At 35.8% G+C, this 24,387-nt stretch overlaps 1 protein-coding gene across 1 annotated transcript in view; it reads left to right on the top strand.

Annotated features, from left to right (window-relative positions):
* Nucleotides 1-24,387, top strand: part of ASCC3 (activating signal cointegrator 1 complex subunit 3) — a 249,995-nt gene that overhangs the window by 142,823 nt on the left and 82,785 nt on the right. The window contains exons 15-20 of the mRNA XM_071741267.1: nucleotides 4,458-4,649; nucleotides 4,976-5,200; nucleotides 14,532-14,651; nucleotides 18,878-19,042; nucleotides 19,907-19,993; nucleotides 22,213-22,389. Coding sequence (XP_071597368.1) covers nucleotides 4,458-4,649; nucleotides 4,976-5,200; nucleotides 14,532-14,651; nucleotides 18,878-19,042; nucleotides 19,907-19,993; nucleotides 22,213-22,389 — 966 coding nt within the window. The remainder of the gene's footprint in view (nucleotides 1-4,457; nucleotides 4,650-4,975; nucleotides 5,201-14,531; nucleotides 14,652-18,877; nucleotides 19,043-19,906; nucleotides 19,994-22,212; nucleotides 22,390-24,387) is intronic.

Here is a 24,387-nt window from a genome sequence, read left to right on the forward strand (position 1 = left end):
AGAATTTCATTGTTTGATTCACATAGTATTGGTAGTTCAGACAAAAAATATGCAGCTCATCATCTTTATGAATGATGATACCTTGGTTATATCAGATAGAAGAAAAGGATAAGGAAGTTACCTTTAAGTCTTTATCTGAAATGCCCTAAAGCTTGAGTAAATGTTTTTTTGTCCCACATATGTCTCACTTCTCATTAAAGTTAAGGATATTTTTCTGTGTCTAATTGTGACACTTTTAATGTGCCTTCATCAAGAACAGCATGAAGTTCAAGACATTTAAAGGAGAAATATAGGTGGCAGCAAGCTAAAGTAGGAATTTATTTAATACATGCTGTTTTAGATGCACACACACATGTAAGCAAAGGTCATAAATCTACAGCCCTCTTGAGCAATAAGGGAGTGGAAAAAAAATCAATTCTAATCAGGAGACCAGTGCCAGATCTCATAATAAAAACTTCTCCATACACCTGAGGCACTTAGTAGCATTTTGTATAAATTTTAAGCAAAACCTTTTAGTCTGTAATAGAACAAGATGGGAGTAGTATAACTTTTTATAGTTTCACTTCCCTTTTTTAGTACTTGTTAGTTTTGTTGTCTCTGCAACCCTTAAACTCCATATTTAATAAAATAACCACACCATTCATTGGCATAAGAGCTTAGAAGGTGCTTTTGCAAATACATTGCCATTAAGGGATATGCTGTGTGAGCAGTCTTCCAAGCCATCTCTAAGATATGAGCTTTATTTTTTTTTATTTTAGTTTCTCAAATGTAAGTTTATAAAATTAAGTTACTTGAGTTACTTAACTTGCCTTCTGTCTTTGTAATTTGAAATGCCCACAAATTTACGGAAAAGAAATGTTACTATGTTAGTCAATGGAATCAGAATAGCTAGTAAGTCAGTTTGCTTGGCATTTTTTTTTCCTTTGTCAAAAGTGGGCTGTGAGTTTTTAATTTTAAAAAGTTCATTATCTTCCATCTTGCAAAAAGTGTCTCTAAACTGGTTGCTGTGCAGCTTGGAAGTCTACCTCTTCACAGATTCATTAAATGAACAGACAAAACCTGTGATTATTAAATATTTCAAAGATGATTTTTTTAAAATGGGTGGTAGATTTTAGAAGCAGGGGAATGTGCCTTCTAAATGCAGTTATATGGGTACATTTAGGTTTGCATATGTAAACAGTTGATTAATCTTACGCTTGTAAATACTTGAATTATAGTCAGACTTGCATTGCAATACCTTAGTGTGTTCTCTCAGCAACTTTTTCCCTTCCTACTCCTTCTTCCTATATTCATAAGTACCTTCCTCTAAATCGTTGAAATAGTAATTCTTAAAACTGTACACAAATACAGCTTCCTTCTGTATATTGTATAAAATTTTCTCTTCCTAGTTTCCCCTTAGTAAGTTGCTCTCTTTTGCAACCACATTAGGCAATAAAAAACAAAGGTGCGTACATTTTTTTAAATTGTGGAGATTTGAGAACACAATTTGGCTTTTTCAGCTACAAATTATTATAAGTGTTATTTTTTGATAATGAATGATTGTGCATTTTGAAAAGTAGTTATTTAATACCTGTAACATAGTCATGTGACACCACTACAACAAGCTCTACTAAAGCAGTGAAATTTCTGGTGGTGGTTTTATCTCATAGGAAGATATGCTTTATTTAAGACAAAAGCTAATCACCTTGTTAAACTGTTTATACCACATTCTGAGTGTAATCAAGACTGATCACAATTTCTGTGTCACACTTATTGTCAGGTTTGCTGCTGAAGTGAGTTTTCCACACGCCTGTTGTCTTTGAGATTAGGTCTTGATAGACTATAAATATAAACCTTGGTGTTCTTTATGAAATATTTCTTACTCATAAAGACTAAGCTTCGTGAACTGCACTGCCACTTTCTCAAGTTCCTATTTAGTAATTTTTTATGCAGTGCAGCAGTTAATTAAATTTGCCAAAAAAATGTGTAGTTAAAAGCTGAGTTTGATTTCCTTTAAATGAAGTGTAAATAATTACTTCTAAAACAGGAAGGATCAGATATTGAGAAGCTGGATAATTGTGAAGCTGAGAAATTCAGTTTTCCTACAATATTTTTCTTTTCATGCCCTCTTTTATAATTGCATTCCCGTGTCCCTATTTATTTCTGTGTTTGCAGAGATTTATTGTTCATGTTTGGCAGTATGCCAGTACTGTGAACCACATTTTGCTTTGGTTTACCTGCTCTGTATCCTTTAAGTACACTTTCAGAGGCTTTGTGTCAGGTAAATGTGAAGGCTAATAGTAATAATAACGACAACAAAACCAACAATGTGATCTAAAAATAATTCACTCTAGTATACAGTACAATAGAGATGAAAATACAGCGATAATAAAAAAAAATACGTAATTTTTGTGGTCTGTGGAAAAGTATAGATTCTCTGCTGACAAAGATAATAAAATATCTGTTTTAGGAAAAGATTAGACTTGTCATTACCACGACTCTTTTGGTGTCGTATCCTGCAGCAATCGATTTTGGAAGGCAGTGAGTGCAGCAGTCAGCCAAGAGGAAGAGATGGGAGGAAAATCAGTTTGTAGCAAATCGGGGACACTGAAACATGAAGATCTGATAAACCAGTAGCCAGGGGCAAGGGTAAAGAGATTGTATAATGTGTGCTTTCTGACCTTGTATTTTAACACAGATAAGCTTGGTTGAAGGTTCTTTGTTACAGTTTACAACAGGGTCACTGCCTTTCCTTCTGTTGTCTTAATTGTAATGAAAGAGCTGTAATTTTTGTGGTACTTTAGTCCAAAGCCTTGTTTCTGAACAGAAAGAAAGTGGGTCCTGTTGGGCTAAAATAGTATGAACTCTGGTGGTCTAGGTTTCCTCTTGAAGTGAGTGAGTTTCGTATTTCCTTCTGTGTTGCTTCTGGCAGACATACTCCAAAGCAATTGAGCTTTCACAGTTTGAAAAGGAATTATATTAATTTTTCTTAACTTTGAGCTGATGAAGTACAGCACAGTGAAGCTAGCACCCAGTAATAAGGGGACATGCTTACAGACCTCGTAGCCAGTGAGAGGCTGGGGGACCTGAGGTCTTTGCAGACAAAGATCCCAGCTTTCTACTCACAGGGAAGGTAAAAATGAGGGGAAGATGAGCAGTTTGATTCCATAGTATCAATTTATTAATCCCCACTGTGCCAAGCTGATGCCATGGCTGGTGCTGGGGAAGGGTATATCCTCCTTAATACTAAGTAATGTATGCATCCTGCTGCCTCAAACCTGCCACAGAATCACAGAATTACCTTGGCTGGGAAAAACTTATCAAGTCCAACAGCGTGGCCAGCAGGTCCAAGGAAGTGATTCTGCCCCTGTACTCAGCGCTGATGAGGCCACACCTCGAGTCCTGTGTCCAGTTCTGGGCCCCTCAGTTTAGGAAGGAGATTGATTGAGGTTCTGGAGCAGGTCCAAAGGAGGGCAGCTAGGCTGGTGAAGGGACTCGAGCACAGATCCTATGAGGAGAGGCTGAGGGAGCTGGGGCTGTTCAGCCTGGAGAAGAGGAGGCTCAGAGGAGACCTCATCACTCTCTACAACTCCCTGAAAGGAGGGTGTAGCCAGGGGGGGGTTGGTCTCTTTTCCCAGGCAACCCTCAGCAAGACAAGAGGGCACAGTCTCAAGTTGTGCTGGCAGAGGTTTAGGTTGGACATTAGAAAGAATTTCTTTACTGAGAGGGTGACCAAGCATTGGAATGGGCTGCCCAGGGAAGTGGTGGATTCTCCGTCCCTGGAGATATTTAAAAAGAGACTGGATGTGGCACTCAGTGCCATGGTCTGGTAACTGCAGCGGTAGTGGATCAAGGGTTGGACTTGATGATCTCTGAGGTCCCTTCCAACCCAGCCAATTCTATGATTCTATGATTATCCTAACACTGGACAAGCCCTTAACTAAGCAATATCATTAAGTACTATGTCCATATAGTACTTAAATACCTCCAGGGATGGTGACTCCACCTCTGCCCTGGGCAGTCTGTTCCAATGCCTGACAACCCTTTGGGTAAATTCTTCCTGTCATCCAATCTGAACCTCCCCTGGTACAACTTGAGGCCATTACCTCTTGTCCTGTCTTGTCTGCTCGAATAGTCTGAAAGACTTGACTTTAAGGAAAAGTGGAATGAGAGTTCTTCATTTCTGTGTACATACTAGTTATCAGTAAATTTGAGTTTTTGTTTAAGTTAATCAATATTTTTATTAAAATATTTTAAAAAGCTAAGGATATTCTTTGGAAAGTAAGAAAAGTAATCATGTATTTATAAGAAAATCATGACATACTGGCTTTGATCAAAATTTTTATATTAGTAGAACTTGGTTTTTTTAGTGTGCCTCATAATAATATTCAATGGTTGCTCTGTGTAATTTTTTTTTAAACACATTGTTTCTTTTACTGTAATTTGAAGTGATTTTAATTTTTGTTTTTCCATTCCAGGTGCAGAGATCCAGAAATAAGCAGCTACGTGAGCTGTTTCCAGATGGATTTAGCATTCATCATGCAGGAATGCTGCGGCAAGACAGAAGTTTGGTTGAGAGTTTGTTTTCTAAGGGACATATCAAAGTCCTTGTCTGTACAGCTACACTTGCCTGGGGTGTCAATCTTCCTGCTCATGCTGTTGTTATTAAGGTAAGAGTTGGCATTACTCTGCACATGGCTATCTGTCTTAAACCTGTGAAGAAGAATAGATTGCAAGTTCTTTATTTTGGGTTTTGGGCCTGGAAGGGGGAAAATGTCTGATTGACTTGAAATGTTATTTATATCTGATTAAAGTGATTCTCTCTGGTGGGAGACTAGTTTGTATAGTAAAGATTTAAATATAGCAAAGATTATGAAAGGATTAGTCAAAGTACACTTCTGAAATCATGCTATATTTGCCTAATTTCAGTATTCAGCTCATCAGGATTATATTCATGTGTATTTATGTTAATTTTTATTAACTTTTCCTCAACCAGGGAACACAAATATATGCTGCAAAAAGAGGCTCCTTTGTTGACCTTGGAATTTTAGATGTCATGCAGATATTTGGTCGAGCTGGACGGCCTCAGTTTGACAAATTTGGAGAAGGTGTCATTATTACAACTCATGATAAACTCAGCCATTACCTGACTCTCCTTACTCAGCAGAATCCAATTGAAAGCCAGTTTCTTGAAAGCCTTGCAGACAACCTAAATGCAGAGGTAACCTTTGATTCATTTAGAGAAACATGTAAATTTTTAAATATTAATATTATTTGAAGGAAAAATGCAATATTGTCACATTTGAAATACCTAAAATGAAAATTTTATTATTATTATTTGTAGTCCCTAGCTATGTATGTATGGGGCCTTTCAGCAAAAGGTATTAAGTATTAGAAGTAGTATGAAGGTACAAAATACCATTAAGATAAAACTAGAAACACAGCATCTGCTTTTAATCATAAGTGTTTTATTGAAATTTAGTTAGTCTTCTGTATAACTGCTTTTCAAATATGAAAAAATAATTAAAGCGTGTTTCTCTGTGTTTAAACAGATGTATTTCACATGCTTGACTGCAGTAGTAGAGGAATAATGTACTTGGCTTGAGCTCTTCCCTTTGTTGTTTTTGGTTTTTTTACAGTGGTAACCAGAACTGGTTTATTATAGATGAAACAAGTTCCCAGTTTGCTTCAGTATAAATCTTAAATTATTTTTCTTTGAAAATGCTGTGGTTGTATTGAAAGTAGTGGCCTTTATCATGTTAAAATATAATGACTCAAAAGCTAGCTATTGTAATAACTAGTTAAAAATATGTGTATATACATAGGAGCACTTTTACAACGAAACCTCAGAAATTTAAACACGCTTAAATGAAGAAGAGAAGGCTATTTTTTGAAAGACACTGGACATTTTTTCAATAAAAGTAAAGAAGCTTCAGCTAAACTGAATTTTCCAGTGATGTCTTAAAAATTATCCCTTTGAAATATTTGGGTTTATTTGGTCTATTAGGAGTAGTCTTGTTTTTTTTTAAGATACTTGCTCTGTTTTATCTATACAATTCTTACATATTTCTGTTAATTTTTATCGTTTCATAACTTTAAAGCCTTTGCATTTTTCATTCATAAATAATAATTTTAAATGGAAATTCTGCGAAGGAGCAGAAATTGATGCAATGACCTTTGAAAGTGTTAAGATTCATTTCTTGATTCTTTACAAATGACCTAGTTTAGTCAATCATTAGTTTTGTTTTTCTGTGTTTCTTTTTTTTTTTTTTTTTTTTTTAAGGAGGTGTCATAAGTCATTTCTTCAGTTCCTCTTAGCAGAATAAACTCTATCAAGGAACAGTCACACATCAGAAGCAGAATAGAGTTTAATTGTGTTCCAAGTATTTCCACACAAAAAGGTGGAGGTATTAAAATATTAACACCTGATTCCCCTCACAGCTACTCCTCTTTACCTCAAGGCACTGGAGTGGTCTGAGTAAAAGGAGGAAGAAGGAAATTGAACTCTCCCAGAACATGAGATAAAAATATGATGAAAAGGAGGTGTTTACAGTTTTCCCATCCCTCTTTCTAGCACAAAGAAGAGGAAAAATAAATGGAAGGCTTACTTGCAGTGAGCTAGTGTTTTGACAACACTTATATTCCTGGAGAAAGACATCTGTGAATGTTCTCTAAAGGGTATTGGATGGATATTCAGGTCTTTAAACCTGGATAGTAGGAACTTATACATAAATTGACTGTGAAGGCCAGGATTATTTGTAGGTGTTGTTCAGCACCAAGAAGTTAAGAGAAAGAGATCTTGTCCTCGGATACTGTGTACCTTTGACTAGGAAAAAATTAAGCCAGATTTCATAGAAAAGCTTTTTGCTTTTTTCTTAAGATATGTGAAGGAGACAAGAAAAAAAGAATTTGATATTCTTTCCTTCAAAACAATTTATTTTTCTATTTTTAAAATTTTTGTATTAGAAAGTTAGTGTTCCCATCTCACAGAAAGCCTTCAGTGAGAGAATAGAAAGACAAAGAAGTAATAAACATTTGTTGTGAACTGGTTCAAAAAAGATCTCTATGACTGATTTACTATGAAAAGCAAATGGCATGGCTACATGATACTGTCTTTTCAGGCTTGGTCTATTTTGCTCCAGATTGTTCAGAAGGTGTGTGGATGGTATACCCACCTGAATTATACCAGGAATCTCAAGGATTCCTTCCCCACAGAGTTCCAGCAGAAAAGCCAGCTGTTGTGGGGAAATGTTTTGCTGACACACCCTAAAACATCTTGTTGGTTAGTTAAAAAAAGTTTCAAAGGAGGCACAACAGCTCTCTACAGCTAGCCAGAAATAGAAGTGAATAAAGAAAGAAAAAAAGGTAATTTTGGCCAAGGTCAGTAGAAGAATTAATTACCCTGATCATAAGTAAGATTGCCTGGAAGACAAAAACTGGAATAGCCTGGTTTTTAGCATTAGTGGAGATAATGATAGAAAAAAATCAGACAGCTTTTAAGATTTTGTAAGAAGAGATGGTATTTGTATGGCAGATGTGACTGCACATGAGGAAAAGCGTTGACTTGATGAACCAGGAGTTCCAGTCCTACGTCTTTCCTCTTGGTGGAGAAGGCTTAGTTAAGGAAGTATGAAATACAAGCCTTTAATTTTCAGTGTCTAGTATTCTGAAGAGAGAGAAAGCTTTTAAAGGGCAGCATGTTGTTCCTCTGATCTGAGCTGTAGTTCCAAAACGCACAAATTTTCCAGCAAGGCTAGAAAGTAGACATGATTGTTATATGCAGTTTTAAAGGACAAGTTATTTTGAGGGGGAGGTTGTGTGTCTGTTTGGGGTTTTTTGTGTTTGTTGTTTGTTTGGTTTTTTTTCTGAGAGGACAAGTAAATTTGCATTCCTTGAACTTTTAACAAGAAAGAAAAAAAAGATTTAAAATAAAATTCTATTTTCAGTATCAAAGAAAAGATGGTTTTGGTTATACTTCCAGTCTAGGATTCTTTTCCCCTTCCTCCTTTTCATCTCTACAGACTGCAAATTCTTAGTATCAAATCCTAAGTATTTATCTCACAAGGAAGTATTCAGAGTAGTTTAATAGCATATTTAAAATGCAGCAAGTCCTGCTCATATGTTTCTGTATGTAAGACTAAATTAAGGTACCAAACTGCTGCTAGCATTGGCTTTAGTGCAGTTAACACCAAAAAAACACTGCAGGTGGAACAGACCTTGTTGATTATTTGAATAGAAAACAATTTTAACTTCTCCCAGGCTTGCAATTTTAACTGGAGTTTTTAAAGATAGTATTATCTTCTCTTTTTTGTTGCTTTTTTGTTTGGTTGGATGGTTGTTGGTTTTTTTCTTTCTTTCTTTTCCCTGCATTTATTAGTAAGCACTCTGCTAGCTTACAAGCTGTTAAAAAAATCACTGAAGACTTGGAAAGGTAAATACCATTCTCTAGCACCAGCTAAGTATGTCCAAATGGATAGTTAATGAAGAGGAAAAAAAGTATGAAAAAGCAAGACATTCAAGGGACAAAGGGCTCTGTGAGCTTAGAACAGTAATGTCTACGCTAGTTATGAAACACTATAGAAAACATTTGGGGCAGTTTTAGGTAAGACTGACAATAAGAGCAATCTTACTCACGCAACTTTATATTTAGATATTTATCTAAAAAGAGAGGTATTTGTTTGTCGAGGGAAGTGTGTATTCTGCTAAGTAGTTTCCTTTTAGATATGTACACAATACTGAAATACTTTCCAGAACTAGAAGAAATTTCACTACAGATTTTGTGACTTGAGTAATTGAGTATGCAAGTAGCTCTCCAGAAAAATATAGACACTGCAAAAATAATTTGTTTGCATTGAAGAAATTTGAGAACTTAATCCTTCTGCCCTATTAAAATAGAAGAGCTAAAGAAGAAAAAAAAATGAAATAGAACAACAGTCTCATAGAAAGTAGTCATCTAGACTTACCCAAACATACATGGGAAGTATGTGATGTACAGTGTAATCAAAACTACTTCAAGTACAGCACATCTGCTGCATGATTTGGGGTTTGAGGAAAAGTGTTGAAAATTTTCAAACTAGTTTAGACAGAACTATTTAGAACAGTGTACACATGGCTTTAAATTTTTGATGATTCTGAGGTTGCAGTACAGTCATACCAGCTGAAGGCGCAATCCAAATTTTGTTAATCACTGTGATAAGTGGTATTTAGTAGAAATATTAATAGAAAGTGCTGAAAAGCAATAGAGTAACAAGGAGATGTAACCACAATTTTTTGTCATCTGACATGTGTGATGTGACTTATTCCTCTGCCTTGACATTCAGGAAAAACTAGTGCCTGCCAGATTGCAGGAAATCAATACTCTGAGTAATTACAAGGAGCTATTGTGCTAGGGCTTTTTTTGAAAGTAACTGTCATTTCTTTAGAATTATAGTCAGTCTAAACTTGTCTATGCTGACTAGCTTTAAGTTAGTGGAATCCTCTGAGAAGGATACAGGTGGAAAGTGTATGTTTATCTGGGGATGACTATTCCATTGGCTGCAGCATTCTGAAAAAAAAGAAATACATTTTAAAATACATTTAAAAATACATATGCCATCCTATTGATTAGCCTTAAGAAACACATTCATTATGGGTCATCTTTTATAGACAGTGACCCTTTGACTGGAACAAAATAGCACTATATGGAGACAAAATATGTTTGTTGACTCATTTGTACAGAAATCTAGACAGTATGCTGATGACCACTTTGCTATAACAAAGCTTTTTGTTAGCTCCAGGAAATCTGTACTGATATATAACAAAATGCCATATTTTAAGAGCAAAGCTTGCTTTTATTACAAGTTATTCATAATGATTACACTACAATAGTAAAGTTGTAGAAAAAAAAAATAAAGGCCAGAAGCAGTGCTGAATTGTTTAAATTCTTAATTTATTATAGAATGTTCAGTAGCTGAAAGAAGAGCTAGTGGAATGAAGGCAGCAGTTGGACATATGGGAAGACTCCCTGTTACCAAAAGAATATGAAGTTGCTTTTATATACCCTAGATCTCTTGACAGAAGTAGGTAGGTGGTAAGAATGAGGTGATGCTTCAGGCATTTGGGATAATACAATATGTAATCCTAGCCACACAGTCACTAAGTGGAATCCAGAGCCTTGAATCTTGTACCTAAGCTTACGTGGTGCAGGAGAGAATCTGGGCAACGATGCCAAAAACTTGCATATTTTAAATTCCTATTTCAAAACTAATTTTCTAGAAGCAGAAAACTTTCAGAGAGGATGGGCAAAGCTTCTATGAAAGGAGCAGTCTCATTCAGCTGCACACTTCAGGAGAGTATTATGAAGTAATGAGTGCCATGGCAAAAGATTGCATCTCTTCTGAGGCAAGAATCATGAAATAAGGGCTGAGATGAAACAGTGGCAGGTTTAGAAAACACAAAAGCAGCTGGGTGGTTAGGCTATGGAAGTCTGTGCTGCAGGGAACTGCATCTAAAAAGTAAATTCCATAACCATAGAAAAATGGAATAAAAATCCATTGAAAGATATAAAGTGCAAAGGCAATGCCTTTAACTAAAAACCTTGTGTTGCAGTAGTTTAAGAATTTGGGAGAAATTTGTATGGTGCTTGCTTCTCATTGCCACCTTCTGCCCTTCAGCATTTGCTGTTGTCCAATCTCAGGAAACAGCACAATGGCCTCGATGCCCCAAAGCATTTGTTCTTTCCACTTCTTGTGGAGTAGGAAAAGTTGATATACACCCAACCTCATTGATCTGATGCAAAAATTAAGACTTGAAACATGTATTTCAGCACCTCTCTCCATGGGGAATTTTCTTCTGCAGATTTGTTTCGAGGTTTTGTTTGGTTTAATTTTTTTTTTTCCTCTGAAAATGAACAGAAGAGTAAATGGCTAGCGATGATCAGCACAGGCATGGAGATGCCCTTTTCTTTTTCTGCTGAAGTTGTGCCTCTGGGCATAATGGAACATAAAAAGGAATAAAATGAACCAGGTGGTTAGGATGCTCAGCCCATAGGAATGAGTCCAGCTGGCTAGCAGAAAATACCTATGGCTGTATTTTCTGGAAATACAGGAAGAAAGGTAAGATGCAGGGGATGTGGTATAATTAGACCATAAAATTTAACTTATCTGGGAACTATCATCAATTGTTCAGACAATGGAGGTCACCATTCCTTCCCTAATTGTTTCCACCTGATAGAGCCCTCCCTGACATCCACAGCTGGACCCCAGCTTGTTTCTGGGATGACTCCTTTCCCCCAGAGAGCTTGGAAACTAAGAGGATTTGCAGTGCCAGGCAGAAGGTGTAACTTCCCCAGGGGGCCTTTCCTTCCATGTACTTATGACATTGTTGTGAAGCCAGGAGTGTAAAAGGCAGTGACTTGTTTAGTTTGGACAAACCTCTTACTCTATTTTTTAGCCTTGAAAGGGTGGGCACTACTGTGATTCTCAGAAGGTATGAAGAATTCCTTCAAAGCCCTTCTGAAAAAAAAATCTTTCAGGATCTGTGTGACTGATTGGCTAACCTGGGTATGGGGTAGGGGAGCTGAAGCTTTCTGCCTGGGCGTCTGCAGCCCTGGGGGGGCCTGACCTGACCTGCATGAGAGCAGCAACCTCATCCATTCTGCCCTCCCCATCTTCCTCTCTGTCCCGATGGTAGACAATTTGTTTGGAGTTAACAGAAAGTGACAACTCTGACAAAATTTAGTTATATTTATAAATAGATAGTCCTTTGGTCCCGGGTGGCTACAGGAGATTCTATCCCACTTGGGCCAATTCTTGTAGCATTAAGAAATTATTTCAAAAGCCATATAAGAATAAGGCTATAATCACTTCAGATGCTGAAATCATAATGCAGAATACCCTGGTTTCCAAAGCAAACAGAAAACTGCTAAAAAGGTTTTTAGAAAGATTCTTTACTCTCTTACCTTAACAACAAATATTTGATTTATATATAGAAATTTTTCATCCATGTAATCCGACTCATTTATGCAAATATAATGACAAACATTCTTATGTAATTATACAGTATATTGTGTATATAATACATACAGTATATATTATCAGTAATATTTTATGCCTTTTACTAGTCTGTATAGCAATATCAGAGAGAAAAACTTCCTTTTTCAAAAAACCACCCCCAAAAACCTGTGCTACTTTTATCTGTTTACACAGTTTTGAAAATCAAAAACACTTCCTCTGAAATACTGTTAATAAATTACTGTTACTGTTGATAAATTCTTTGGAATACCATTTGTAAAAAAATTGTTTAATGAAAATGCAAATTACTCAGCACATCACTCCAAGACATCAGCCATTGAAAAATGAGTTGAAAATTTGTGAAGCTGGTATTTTTTTTTTCATTTCAAATGACACAGTGAATTGGATTAATATAGTACACGATTTTTCATTCAAAAGTTTTTTGTGGTGACTGGTGCAATTAGACAATAGGTCAATATAGTAAATATTTCTGTCATTGATTATTGCATCTATCACCTAATACATAGTTGAGGAAATGCTGAGAAACGGAATTATTTTTTTTCATTTTATTTTAATAAATTATCAGCTTGTCTGTTGGTTTTCTGAATGCTACTTGTGCTATGTCTTAATAGAGGTACTCTTCTAACTTTGAAAATAATATATTTCATTACTTCACGTTTTTGTTTTAATATGATAACTTCCATAATTCATACTGTTAATAAAAATATAAATTTTCAAGCAATCCTTAAGAACTTTACGTGAACACTAGATGGCAGCAAATACTTAGAAGTTGTGCCTTTTTTGTGTGTGTGTTTGTGTGTGTGTCTCTAAATATTTTTCTGTGGATATTCATTAAAGTTAGGGGAGAAAGGAAAAGTGCAGTATTAGGTTTCAGTACCATATCTGAAACTCAACTGTATTTTGTAATAATTTTTCCCTCTCCATTTTGAGTTATGAAAGTAAATAATTTGCAAGTAATACAATCACATCTTTGAACTCAAAAAGGCAAAAAAAGCTGGTGGTTTTGGTTTTTTTAATTTTCAGACTTCATTGTCTTCAATAATGAGAATTTTATGTTTTCATTATTATGGAAGTCGTTGTTTGGGAGAAAATGTTACTGTTGAACTATGGTATTCTATTTCAAGTTGTATGCAGGAAGATATTTGATCATGGAAAGAAACCAAATACCAAAATTAACCTGGATGGCAAATGGAGTAACACTAACTAATATACTGAGCTGTATTAGATGCTTTCCCTATAGCAGTCTATAAAGAACTGTATTCTTTTGTAGATATTTCAGTGTGTTTCGTAGCTATATACTTTGAAAAACAACACAGTGTGGCTTCCTTATGCTGTTGAAGAAGAAAATATCACTTGAGAAATGCATGAGACAAAGTTTGGTGATACTCCATGCTATTATTCACTGATATCAGCAACGGTTTGCCAGATTTTTTTTTTTTTTTTTTTTTTTTTGTCTTAGGGTAGATTTCATTTACATTATTATTTTTTACTATTTTATTTCAAAGATAATACCTTTATTACTATTAAGGACAAAATGCTGAGATCTGAACATGAGTGTCAACTCACAATTGTATAGTTTTTTTTTTAATTTTTGTGGAATATTTTACAAAATGCAAACACCTATAAAACAAAAAATAACTTTTAAAATATAGTAACAAATAAAAAAATTGGTACAAGGGAATTCTGCTTGGTTTAAACCAGCAGCAAAAACAACAAAAAATACTTGTTCATGGGAGAGGCAGAAAATATCAAATTCTCCTGGTAAAATCAAGTTAACTGCAATAAGCAGTAAGTGCTTCTCATTAATGTACCCAAAATAGTGCAAAATAGAGTTGAAGTTATGCAGAAAAAAATGTGTGGTAAATAATTTGGTCATAAAACTATGGAATTGGCAAATGAAATCACCTAGGAAAAAACAAGCAAACAAACAAAAAAAAAACCAAACCACACCTGTTTTGGTATACCTGATTTGCTCTTGAAAAATAAACAATTTCATGTGTATACATATTTATATGCGTAATATCATCAATTTTGTTGTGTTTTGAGATAATAAAAATGTAGCAGGAGAAAACTATTTGTAAAAACTATGAGTAAACAGACTGCCAAGTGTGCTGAAGACTGTAGGTATAGTTTAGTGTAGGGCTTGAACCAGAAAGTGCTTTTACATTGATATGAAAAATTAACCTTTAAATGTAGATTTTTTAAAATTAAGGTATTCTTTAAATTATCCCAAGCAAATCTGATGAAGGCTTACATTATTTTGCCATTTTATTGCAAGTTTGTTTGATATCGTCTTTTAATTACAAAAATCATAAGTGATGTAGGAAAGATCATGTGGGTCACTGTATCTGTTGGATATTGGATGTTCATAAGGTGATGGGTTGATGGGTCAAGTTGTCCTACGATTATTTTTAAATATTTTCAGTTAGAAACACTTTCTTTAATCTAATTGTAATGCTTTGAATTCCATATGTTTTCAGCCAAATACTTATGTTCAGCTATAAAATATACACTTAATTTTGTCTTTTTTCCTCTTTCCAGATTGCTCTCGGAACAGTAACTAATGTGGAAGAAGCAGTAAAGTGGATAAGTTACACTTATCTTTATGTACGGATGAGAGCAAATCCATTAGTATATGGCATCAGTCACAAAGCTTATCAGGTATAAAATGCATTTAAAAAAAAAAAAAAATCTGTAACCTGTTCTGGGTCTCTAATTCTTCCCTGATGTGAGGATAAATATTTACTATTTCTACTTAACCTGACATCAGCAATTCTTTTAAAGTGCTTAGAAAAAGGAAGCTACTTTCTATAGCAGTGTATTTTTGACACTAAATTAAGAGGCCCCTTCTGTTCACATAAAAATACATTTTAACTGGCGAAGTTACGCTCCAAAGGACAACATTCATTCTTATCAGACAGTTACTATAACTTAGCCAGTTGTCAGTGTTTCAGGTTTGTAGGCTAGATATAAATGATAAAATGAAGCATTCTTGGGTTGCTTACTTTCCTTGACCTCATGAGCTTTAGTTTTAGAATGTTTCATCCCATGACATTTTTAATTGGTGTTACTTTTTTTACTTTCTTCTCATTTAGTAATGGTAAGGTTTTTTTATTCCTTTATTTTGTGTGTTTGTTGGGGTTTTTTTGTTTATTTAGATAGTTTCTTTCATTTTGTGTAACTTTTAGGAAGCACAATTGTTTAAAAATAGTCTAAATATTGTTACAGGTGAAACTCTCACAAGTGTGTGGTAACTGCAGTTTATTTCACATTCCCTGAATCTGTTTTGTGGCTTCATCATTGGTCACGATACCAGGAGCAGCAGTTGTTTCAGTCATTGTAATAAGTAGAGGTCTATGTCAGGTGATATTTTTTTAATAGGTTTTGTGTCTGGTAGTGGAAACTGCAGTGGAAGTAGGTGAAGCTTTTGTTTAAACACCTTTTGTAAACACCTTTTGAGAATACAAAACCATATGTTTATGTAAGAGCCTATAACACAAGTCACAAAGTAATAGAAAAATGAAAAGCAAAAATTGCTTTGCTAGTGAGGAGAATGTCCTTGTCCCATTCCTATAAATTCCTTTTTTTTTTAATCAGATATTTTTGACTAGTGTTATTTTAACTTTAGATTAAAAGAGATGCAGCCATGGTGGTAATAACTGGTGAAAAAAAATGAGACAATAATGGAGATATTTTTAATAAATCTAAATAATGAGCAAGAGTTGCTCCCTCTTCTTATGCTTTTGTGGTTTTATTCAGCTGTTGAGAAAGTGGAAACTGCCATCACTTGTCTTTTCCTGCCACTAACCTGGTTTCTACCCCTTCTTTTTGAGGTACTAATCATAAGCATTCCTATTTTTGTGTAACAAATTTGCAGTAACAAATCTTATCAATCTGAAGTGTTAGCCATTCACAAGGGAGCAAAACCAATGCAAATCTCCTTATTTTCTAAATAAACCAGTTATAAGCTTCAAAACTAATGTTTTAATGACAGTATACAGGTAGTATAGTGCCAGATGCAGACATAACTAAGGATTTGCTCACCATTCTATTCCTGCTGTTCTGGTTAGAGGCAACCACTTTTCATAACTGATATCTTGTTGTTTCTTAGCAATGTTGCAGCATCCCAAATTGTATCTGTAGTTTGGCTGGCAGTCAAGATGACCCAATCAGAATCCAGACATCCTCATTACGACCATGGGTCACACTTCCTAGCCATTCAGTGAGGCTGAGAAGATGCAAACTCCCTCTCCTTTCCCTTTCTACAGCCACTTGCCACATGCAGTAATTTCTTCAGGCCACAAAAGGTCCCTCCTGTCCCCAGCAAAGGGGCACCTTGTGCAGCACAGGGAGAACGGGGCAAGAACGTACCTGCCACGCACTGACACATTCTGCACCCCACGTGTTGCTTCCATGATATTTCTGTTCCCCACATGCGCTGGGTTAGGAACTGGCTGGAGGGCCGGGCCCAGAGGGTGGTGCTGAACGGGGCTGCATCCAGTTGGTGGCCACTCACCAGTGGTGTCCCCCAGGGAACAGTGTTGGGCCCAGTTCTGTTTAATATCTTTATTGATGATTCAGATGAGGGGATTGAGTCCACCATTAGCAAATTCACAGATGACACTAACTTGGGGGCGAGTGTGGATCAGCTGGAAGGCAGGAGGGCTCTGCAGAGGGACCTGGGTTGATTCCAATGGGATGAGGTTCAACATGGCCAAGTGCCAGGTCCTGCACTTTGGCCACAACAACTCCAGGGAGCTGGAGTTGGGGAGCTCCAGGCTGGGCACAGAGTGGCTGAGAGCAGCCAGGCAGTAAAGGGACCTGGGAGTCTGGATTGACAGGAAGCTGAACATGAGCCAGCAGTGTGCCCAGGTGGCCAAGAAGGCCAATGGCATCCTGGCCTGTATCAGGAACAGTGTGGCCAACAGGTCCAGGGAAGGGATTCTGCCCCTGTACTCAGTGCTGGTGAGGTGTTGAAATGAGGCAATTAGATGTTGCTAATTACGAGGGGTGAGCTCCAGTGATGCAATCAGGCTAGCGCGCAGTGCTTATACAAGCAGTACAAAGCCAAGCACTGCCGAAGTTGTGAGTTCAAGCGTAAGCCGAGCATGCATTCGGAAGCTCACCTTTTATTGGTCACCCAATCCTGCTCATGCACAGCTGGGGTAAGCCCTAATTGGGCACAGGTGGGCTTAACACAAGCTCACACCTCCCACCTCGTAATTAGCAACACCTGATTGCCTCATTTCACTGCAGTGAGGCAACACCTTGAGTCCTGTGTCCAGTTCTGGGCCCCTCAGTTCAGGAAGGAGATTGAGGTGCTGGAGCAGGTCCAAAGGAGGGCAAGGAGGCTGTGAAGGGATCCAGCACAAGTCCTGTGAGGAAGGGCTGAGGGAGCTGGGGGTGTTCAGCCTGGAGAAGAGGAGGCTCAGGGGAGACCTCATCACTCTCTACAACTCCCTGAAAGGAGGGTGTAGCCAGGTGGGGGTTGGTCTCTTTTCCCAGGCAGCTATCAGCAAGACAAGAGGGCACGGTCTCAAATTGTGCCAGGGGAGGTTTAGGTTGGACATTAGAAAGAATTTCTTTACTGAGAGGGTGATCAAGCATTGGAATGGGCTGCCCAGGGAAGTGGTGGATTCTCCGTCCCTGGAGATATTTAAAAAGAGACTGGATGTGGCACTCAGTGCCATGGTCTGGTAACTGCAGCGGTAGTGGATCAAGGGTTGGACATGATGATCTCAGAAGTCCCTTCCAACCCAGACAATTCTGTGATTCTGTTTCTGGGCTGTGCCCAGGAGTTAGGTTACTCCGGGCCCACTGCTTTTATTTGTGACTCTTCAAGTTGTTTACCAGAAGTGCCCATAAGTGACTTTCACTGAGTGGGGAAAAGGACCAATATTTATGATGAGCAGCATGAAGAAATAAAAGAGTGGAAGGAAAAAGTGGAGCAAATATTAGTGTTATACTAGTAAAGCCTGTGATATGAATTACAGGTACTTTCTCATCCTTTTAGGGTTCAAAAGGAAAGCTGGGTGGTTATTATTAAGGTAACCACTTAGTATGTTTTCTCTGCCTTTTGGTTCCACTCTTCAGTGTTCCCACAGTTGACCAAAGCTTTTTATTCCCATAAACTCTATGTTTAGGTTTACAACATTTGAAAAAATTAGAGTAGCTTGTGCCCAACACTTATTTGAGAAAAAATATTGATAACAATAATGAATTTTTTCATGCATTCTTAAATTTCTGTATGTATACTTCAGAGCTGCTCAGTTTCTTGCTGTGGACATGCCAAGATTTGTTTTAAAGAGCATGGTATAAAGCTGTTATAGGCTATATCTTTTACTCTGTGGGATTCCTAATTACGCAAGTTCAACAAGAAAGGTGGTAGCAATGGATTCTCTACACTGGAATATTGTTTCATGGCCTTTTCAAGTTGGTGACCTTTCCTTTAAAGTTAAAACCTTTGTATTCGTAAAAAAATGTCTGCTGTTAGAGCTTTAGCTTTTTTATATGTAAGGCAAAAGATTGGCATATCATATTCATGAAGAATATGTTATGATTAAAACTTCATTCAAAAATTTCAATGTAAATTTGTTTCAGAATCATGCTACTTTCTCAGAATTAATATTAGTCTGCATTTTATTTATAGTCTTGAAGCCCTGTGAAAGAAATATTATTCTGCCTATTTTGTCCTGTCCAGACAGGTTTTAGTCATTAGTGCCAATGTAACTCCTATCAGTGAGATCTCAGGAAAATTTTGTCTTAATAATGGTACCTCACTTTTGTTTGATTTCTGTCTTTGTGTGACTGGGTTATCTCAATAAAATGATATATTTAACATTTCATTTTTTCTTTTATACAAATAAATGTGGGTGTTTTGTGTCTAGATGGATCCAAGTCTAGAAAAGCACAGACAACAGTTGGTAATTGAAGTTGGCAGAAAACTGGACAAAGCGCGCATGATTCGCTTTGAAGAACGAACTGGCTTTTTTTCTTCAACAGATTTAGGCAGAACTGCCAGCCACTACTATATTAAATACAATACTATAGAGGTAAAATATGATGTCCTATTTCTGGTGGTTTTTTCCTTCTTTTTGAAGCTATACCAAGAATAGATCTAAGTTATTACAGTAGTTGTAAGATAATATGGAATATGTAGCTGATTTGTTCGGTATATTTTCAAATCATATTTAATGAAATGGGCAGAGAGGAAAAAGGATAAAGAAAGAAACCAAATATAAAGCAATACCAAACATTAGACTTTGTATAAAGTGAGATTTGAAATATCTATAGCCTCTGCCTTCTTCCAGGTGAATTATAAGAAATGTTTTCTTCTCAACAGAATGTTCAACCATTGGTACCTGATAGTGTGCTCAAATAGAAAGTTTTTCTGTATAAAAATCCTATCAGGTTGCTAACCTTAAACAACTTCTGGCATTGTAATCAGATTGTATGTGTATGTATTGTGTAAGTACGTAAGGGAAATGCATTTGTACAAAATTGTAGGATTGGAAGTTTCATTTGAGGTGCACATTCATCTTAAAACCTTTATTTTTAGGAAATAACTCTCTTGACTAAAAGCTAAAAACTCTGCATTAATAATTTTTAACTACTTACTGTCGCTATGTATAATTAGTCTCACAGATTTGTTTGCTCAAGTATGTCCTATACTTTGTTTTTAAGCTCCATGGCTCTTGATTTTCACGTGCCTAAGTTCTAAGCTACAGTTTTTCTGAATGTACTAAGAAGTCATTCTGGAAATTGTTTCTCTTTAAAGTATGTCATTCGAGTCTTTCAATAACTTAGTTACACTTTAACTTAACCTCATATATCTTTTCAAATCTTGTGTAATGTTTCTTTCTTTCGTGTGATATGTATATTTTTATTTCCATTGTTAATTTATTTCATTTTTGTAGACTTTCAATGAGTTGTTTGATGCTCATAAAACAGACGGCGATATTCTTGCTATAGTATCAAAAGCTGAAGAATTTGAACAGATAAAGGTAAAGTTCTATCCTTTCATGTAAAGAATATGTCTTAAAACTAGACACTTCCATAGTACTCACTCCATAAATAGTGTCTACAGACCCAAGTTTTCTTAAATATTAAACACCATTATAAAATGGTTTCAAGTAGGCATAACTGCCAAAAACCATGTATGCTTTCACTCAAATTTATATGTAGTTGAGCTTTAACTAAAGCACATTTAATAACTAGCTATGGATCTTTGAGAATTCCTTTTAAATGCTTTTAAGAACTTTTCAGCTCCTCAATTATTAACAGATGAAGATGAGTGTCCATTGGACTGATGAATACCTAGGGATGAGATAGTTTTTCTGTTTGAAGCTTAAACCATTATTAGTTGTCTCCCTGAACAATTTGCTTTATCAGAAATGAGGCAGGACTTACTCAAGCTAAGTCTGTGATGGGCTTCATTCAGGGAATGAAATTAGATCAGCAGAATGATAAGTTCTGGTGCATTATTTTCCAATTTGAAACGCAGAAATTTGCTGTAGCAGAATTTGTTGTGCAGGCTACAAGATTTCTGTGCTTTTGTACTCAGTTCAATTCCAGCCTCGCTTTCTGCCTCCTGTGTGGGCAGAGCACCAGACAGTACATTGCAAGTTGGCATGAATTGATTTGCCTCTGCTTCCATCTCATAGAGGTGTGAGCCAGACTCCACAGGGTTTATTAGCTTGGGCTCTTTGCCATTTTACCACAGTTGTACAACTCTCACATCAGAGTTGGCTCTCATTCACCTGGCTCTGAGAGCTGGCAATGTGAATCCCTCACCATCTACATATTTACATATTTGCACACATTGTCTGAGTATTACCATCTCTTTATCTAATGGAGAAATTCTATTTTGCTGTAATCTCTTATATTATAGAAGATAATAAGCAATGGGGTTTCACAGTGATATATTCATCATTTTCCAGGCTAGAAGGGTTTTTTTATTGCAGTGATATTGCTTTGCTACTTCTAAATTTAGATTAATTGAATTTTTAAAGAGGAAGCATATGGAAAATATGATGTGATATGCTTCTATATTTGTAATAACATTAGTAATAGTGTTTCTTGACCAAAGCATACTCTTTTGAGTTTGCTTGCTCAGCTTTGAATGGTATGGCATCAGTATACCATTATTTCCATTTCTGGGGGATTTTTTTGTTGTGCATCTCTGAATTTTAAAATTAGTAACTGATTTTCACAAGAGTAATTCAGGATTTACCCCTCTGTGTGATACAAATTGTGACTTTGTAAATGTGAATCATGACTCCATAAAAAGTCACAAGCAGCTGAAGTACACATCTGGATTGACCTGTAATGTGTCATGAAAGAGTAGAAAAAATATCAAAAACGCTGATGTCAGAAGAGCATAATATTCCCTGGATGACACTGGAGTCATCTGTTGTGGTTGTATTCTTCATCTTTTTCTTTCCTGAAGGACCAGGGGCTGGGTGGCTGGGGATTTTAACTCAGTTGTTTTAGGGTCTCTAGTATGTCAGGTAGTCAGGTCCAAATGAAAATTACTTTCAGATAGTTCCCTGCAGGGACTAAACATTTACCCTCTTTAAATAAGTTTTACACTAACAGACTATCAGTAAATCAAAGAATATGTAGATTTATGCTGGTTTTGCCATGTAAGGGTCATCAGTTAGAATGTGAAAAGTCATGCATTATTCAAACCATAGATATGAATATTTCTTTACTCATATTAAGACTTAATCTTATTAACAGTGACAATTTTAATATCATGAATCATAGTACTTCACAGTTTTGAGTTAAAAATGTATTATGCCACATGCAAACTATGTAACTATAATGAGTACATTTAATGTTAATTCAAGATTGCCCTAATCCAGGTGGACAGAGGTTTTACTCTGGTCAAATAAAAAATGAAATCTCATCAGATGAAGGATGGCAGGGTCAGAAGATTCAATTTTTGTGGCATATCAAATTTTTGTATGTCAATGGCAACCTTAATAGATGGTGATGAATAATAAAACGTAATTGTGTCACTATTAAGATAGTTTCAATTATAGTCTATTAGCTGCATTATGGGAGATGTGAGTTGCTACTTTTTTCTTCTTTTTTTTTTCCTACCCCTTAAAATTGGAGACTCCATTTAAAAATAACAGTTATAACGAAAATTTTATTTCAGTGTAAATATTTTTATCAAATTGTTCCAGCCTCTTCATAATGTGTAATTTTGTTTTAGGTAAGAGAAGAAGAAATAGAAGAGCTGGATACCTTACTGAATGATTTCTGTGAACTTCCTGCTCCAGGAGGTGTGGAAAACAATTATGGAAAAATTAATATCCTCCTTCAAACATACATTAGCAGAGGGGAGATGGACAGCTTCTCCCTTATTTCAGATTCTGCGTATGTTGCACAGGTAAAAATAGTAATTTTTACATTATCTGTTGCTCTGTTCTGATGTTTTCATTCTTCCAGATGTTTATATTTTTGGAGGCAGGCCTTGATCTGCAACTTTTTTATACGTTTTTATGCAAGTTTATTTGAAAAGCAGAGCCTTATATGTGTGCATATGTGTGGTACAATATTTAAGTAGAAAAGATTTGCAGAAGCCTGCCATGGGAGAGTAATACTTTTTGGTTGCTTATGAATGTCCTTTTTGTTCGTATTACCCATGTAGTCATACTGTATTTAGTAGTTATAACTTTGCACAAGAATCTTATTCTTAAGTTACTGTGTTTTCTTCTAAATCTGAAAAACTGTTGCATTCTATTTTTATGGCTTGTGTCCTTTTGTCCTTCGTTTGGGAAAACATAATTTGTGTTTTATTCACATGCCTTGGTTTACACAAGAAAGATGTGCTATTGCAATTTTATTGCTAGACATAATCATGCAAATTTACACAGCAGTATATATGTTTATTAGCTTAATTAGGCATCTGAATGGTTGATAGCTGTACAACATGTTTAGTTATTGCACAGGATAGTAAGAGAACCACTTGCTTACACAACAATAGCCCATCTTAGAAAGAAAGGGGAGATGCTTCAAAGTTTAGAATTCTGGATCCTGAAGAACCCAAAGTGAGAAAATGCTCATAGACAATCCCAAATGTACAGCAATAACAAATGTATAAAATAGATTGTAAAGTTTTACTTACCCAGTTCTATGTCACTCTTTTCATTCCTTTTGTTTTTTCTTTTAAATAGTGAGCAACATGTTGCAGTGTATCATTTTTGCCTCATTCTTGCAAAACTTTTAAGGAAAGGATTGATTGTAAAATTGTACTTCATTGGTGCTAAAGATGAGAGTTAAATATTAAAAAAATATGCACTTTCTTCAGCAAGTTTTTCATACCAACAATACCTTCTTCATTTCATAGCACTTAGGGGTATAAAGGAAAAAATTCTGAAATTTTTATGTACATCATAAAAATTGTGGTACTTGCACAGCATGATGTTTTTAGTATGATTCTTTTAATTTTTGCTTTCAAGGCAATTGTTCTTACTAATCTGTCTCAGTTACAGCATTTTTAGTGAGACAAAATAATCATCTCCTCAGATCTTCATAAATTGTGAACTTTTTTAATTAGGTAGTGACCAATAGGAAAATCATACATTTTAGTAAAATAAATATACTTCTTTAGTGTAGTATATGCTTCCTATCACAACCAAATAATTTTCTATTTTTTATTCCTGCTGGCATTGTAGAGCCAGAAAAAAATTATTATATTCTATTCAATGACTCAAGATCAGAATTGCTAATTCAGGCATAGTACTGGTGGGCCAAAAACACCTCAGACTGAATCACCCCACTAAAACCACCACAACCTCATGATACAACTTGATAAGTTTAATGCAAGAATATTTTAACCTACATTTTCAGGATAAGACTGACCCAATTCAAACTTATGTTAATAATTAGTTTTCCAAGTCCAAGGCAGATTTATATAGACTAGTAACACCATAGTCTCAGAAGATAATAAAATGTTTTAAAAAAGCAGTCACTACTGTTAAAATCCTGTGCCAGTGTTGTGCAACTGATTATGAAATGGGATGCTATTATGGAAGCACAACTGAGGTGAAAAACTAAAACTTAAATTTTCATATACACTGAGTTTACAGGTGTGTATCATATGAGGGGAGAACAAAGAAGATATTAAGCATGCTGAGTGAGTTTGTTTCAGAAGTGACTGAGATGCAATAAATGTAGAGCTCCCTAACATTACCATAACCATGATCAAAATTCTACGGCAGACCTGCCACTACAACTTTAATTAGTTGCACATGTTTATTTTCATGATTTCTGTAGGCAATTATGAGGTAGTTCTGCCACTAGCCAGTGATGGAAAAAAATAGTTTTCCAGAATGTTTGAAATAAGTTTGAAAAGAAGTCTGTAATGGTTTGTCGAAGATGAGTC

The sequence above is a fragment of the Heliangelus exortis genome, chromosome 3, assembly GCF_036169615.1.
Source record: "Heliangelus exortis chromosome 3, bHelExo1.hap1, whole genome shotgun sequence".
Classification (NCBI taxonomy): Eukaryota; Metazoa; Chordata; class Aves; order Apodiformes; family Trochilidae; genus Heliangelus; species Heliangelus exortis.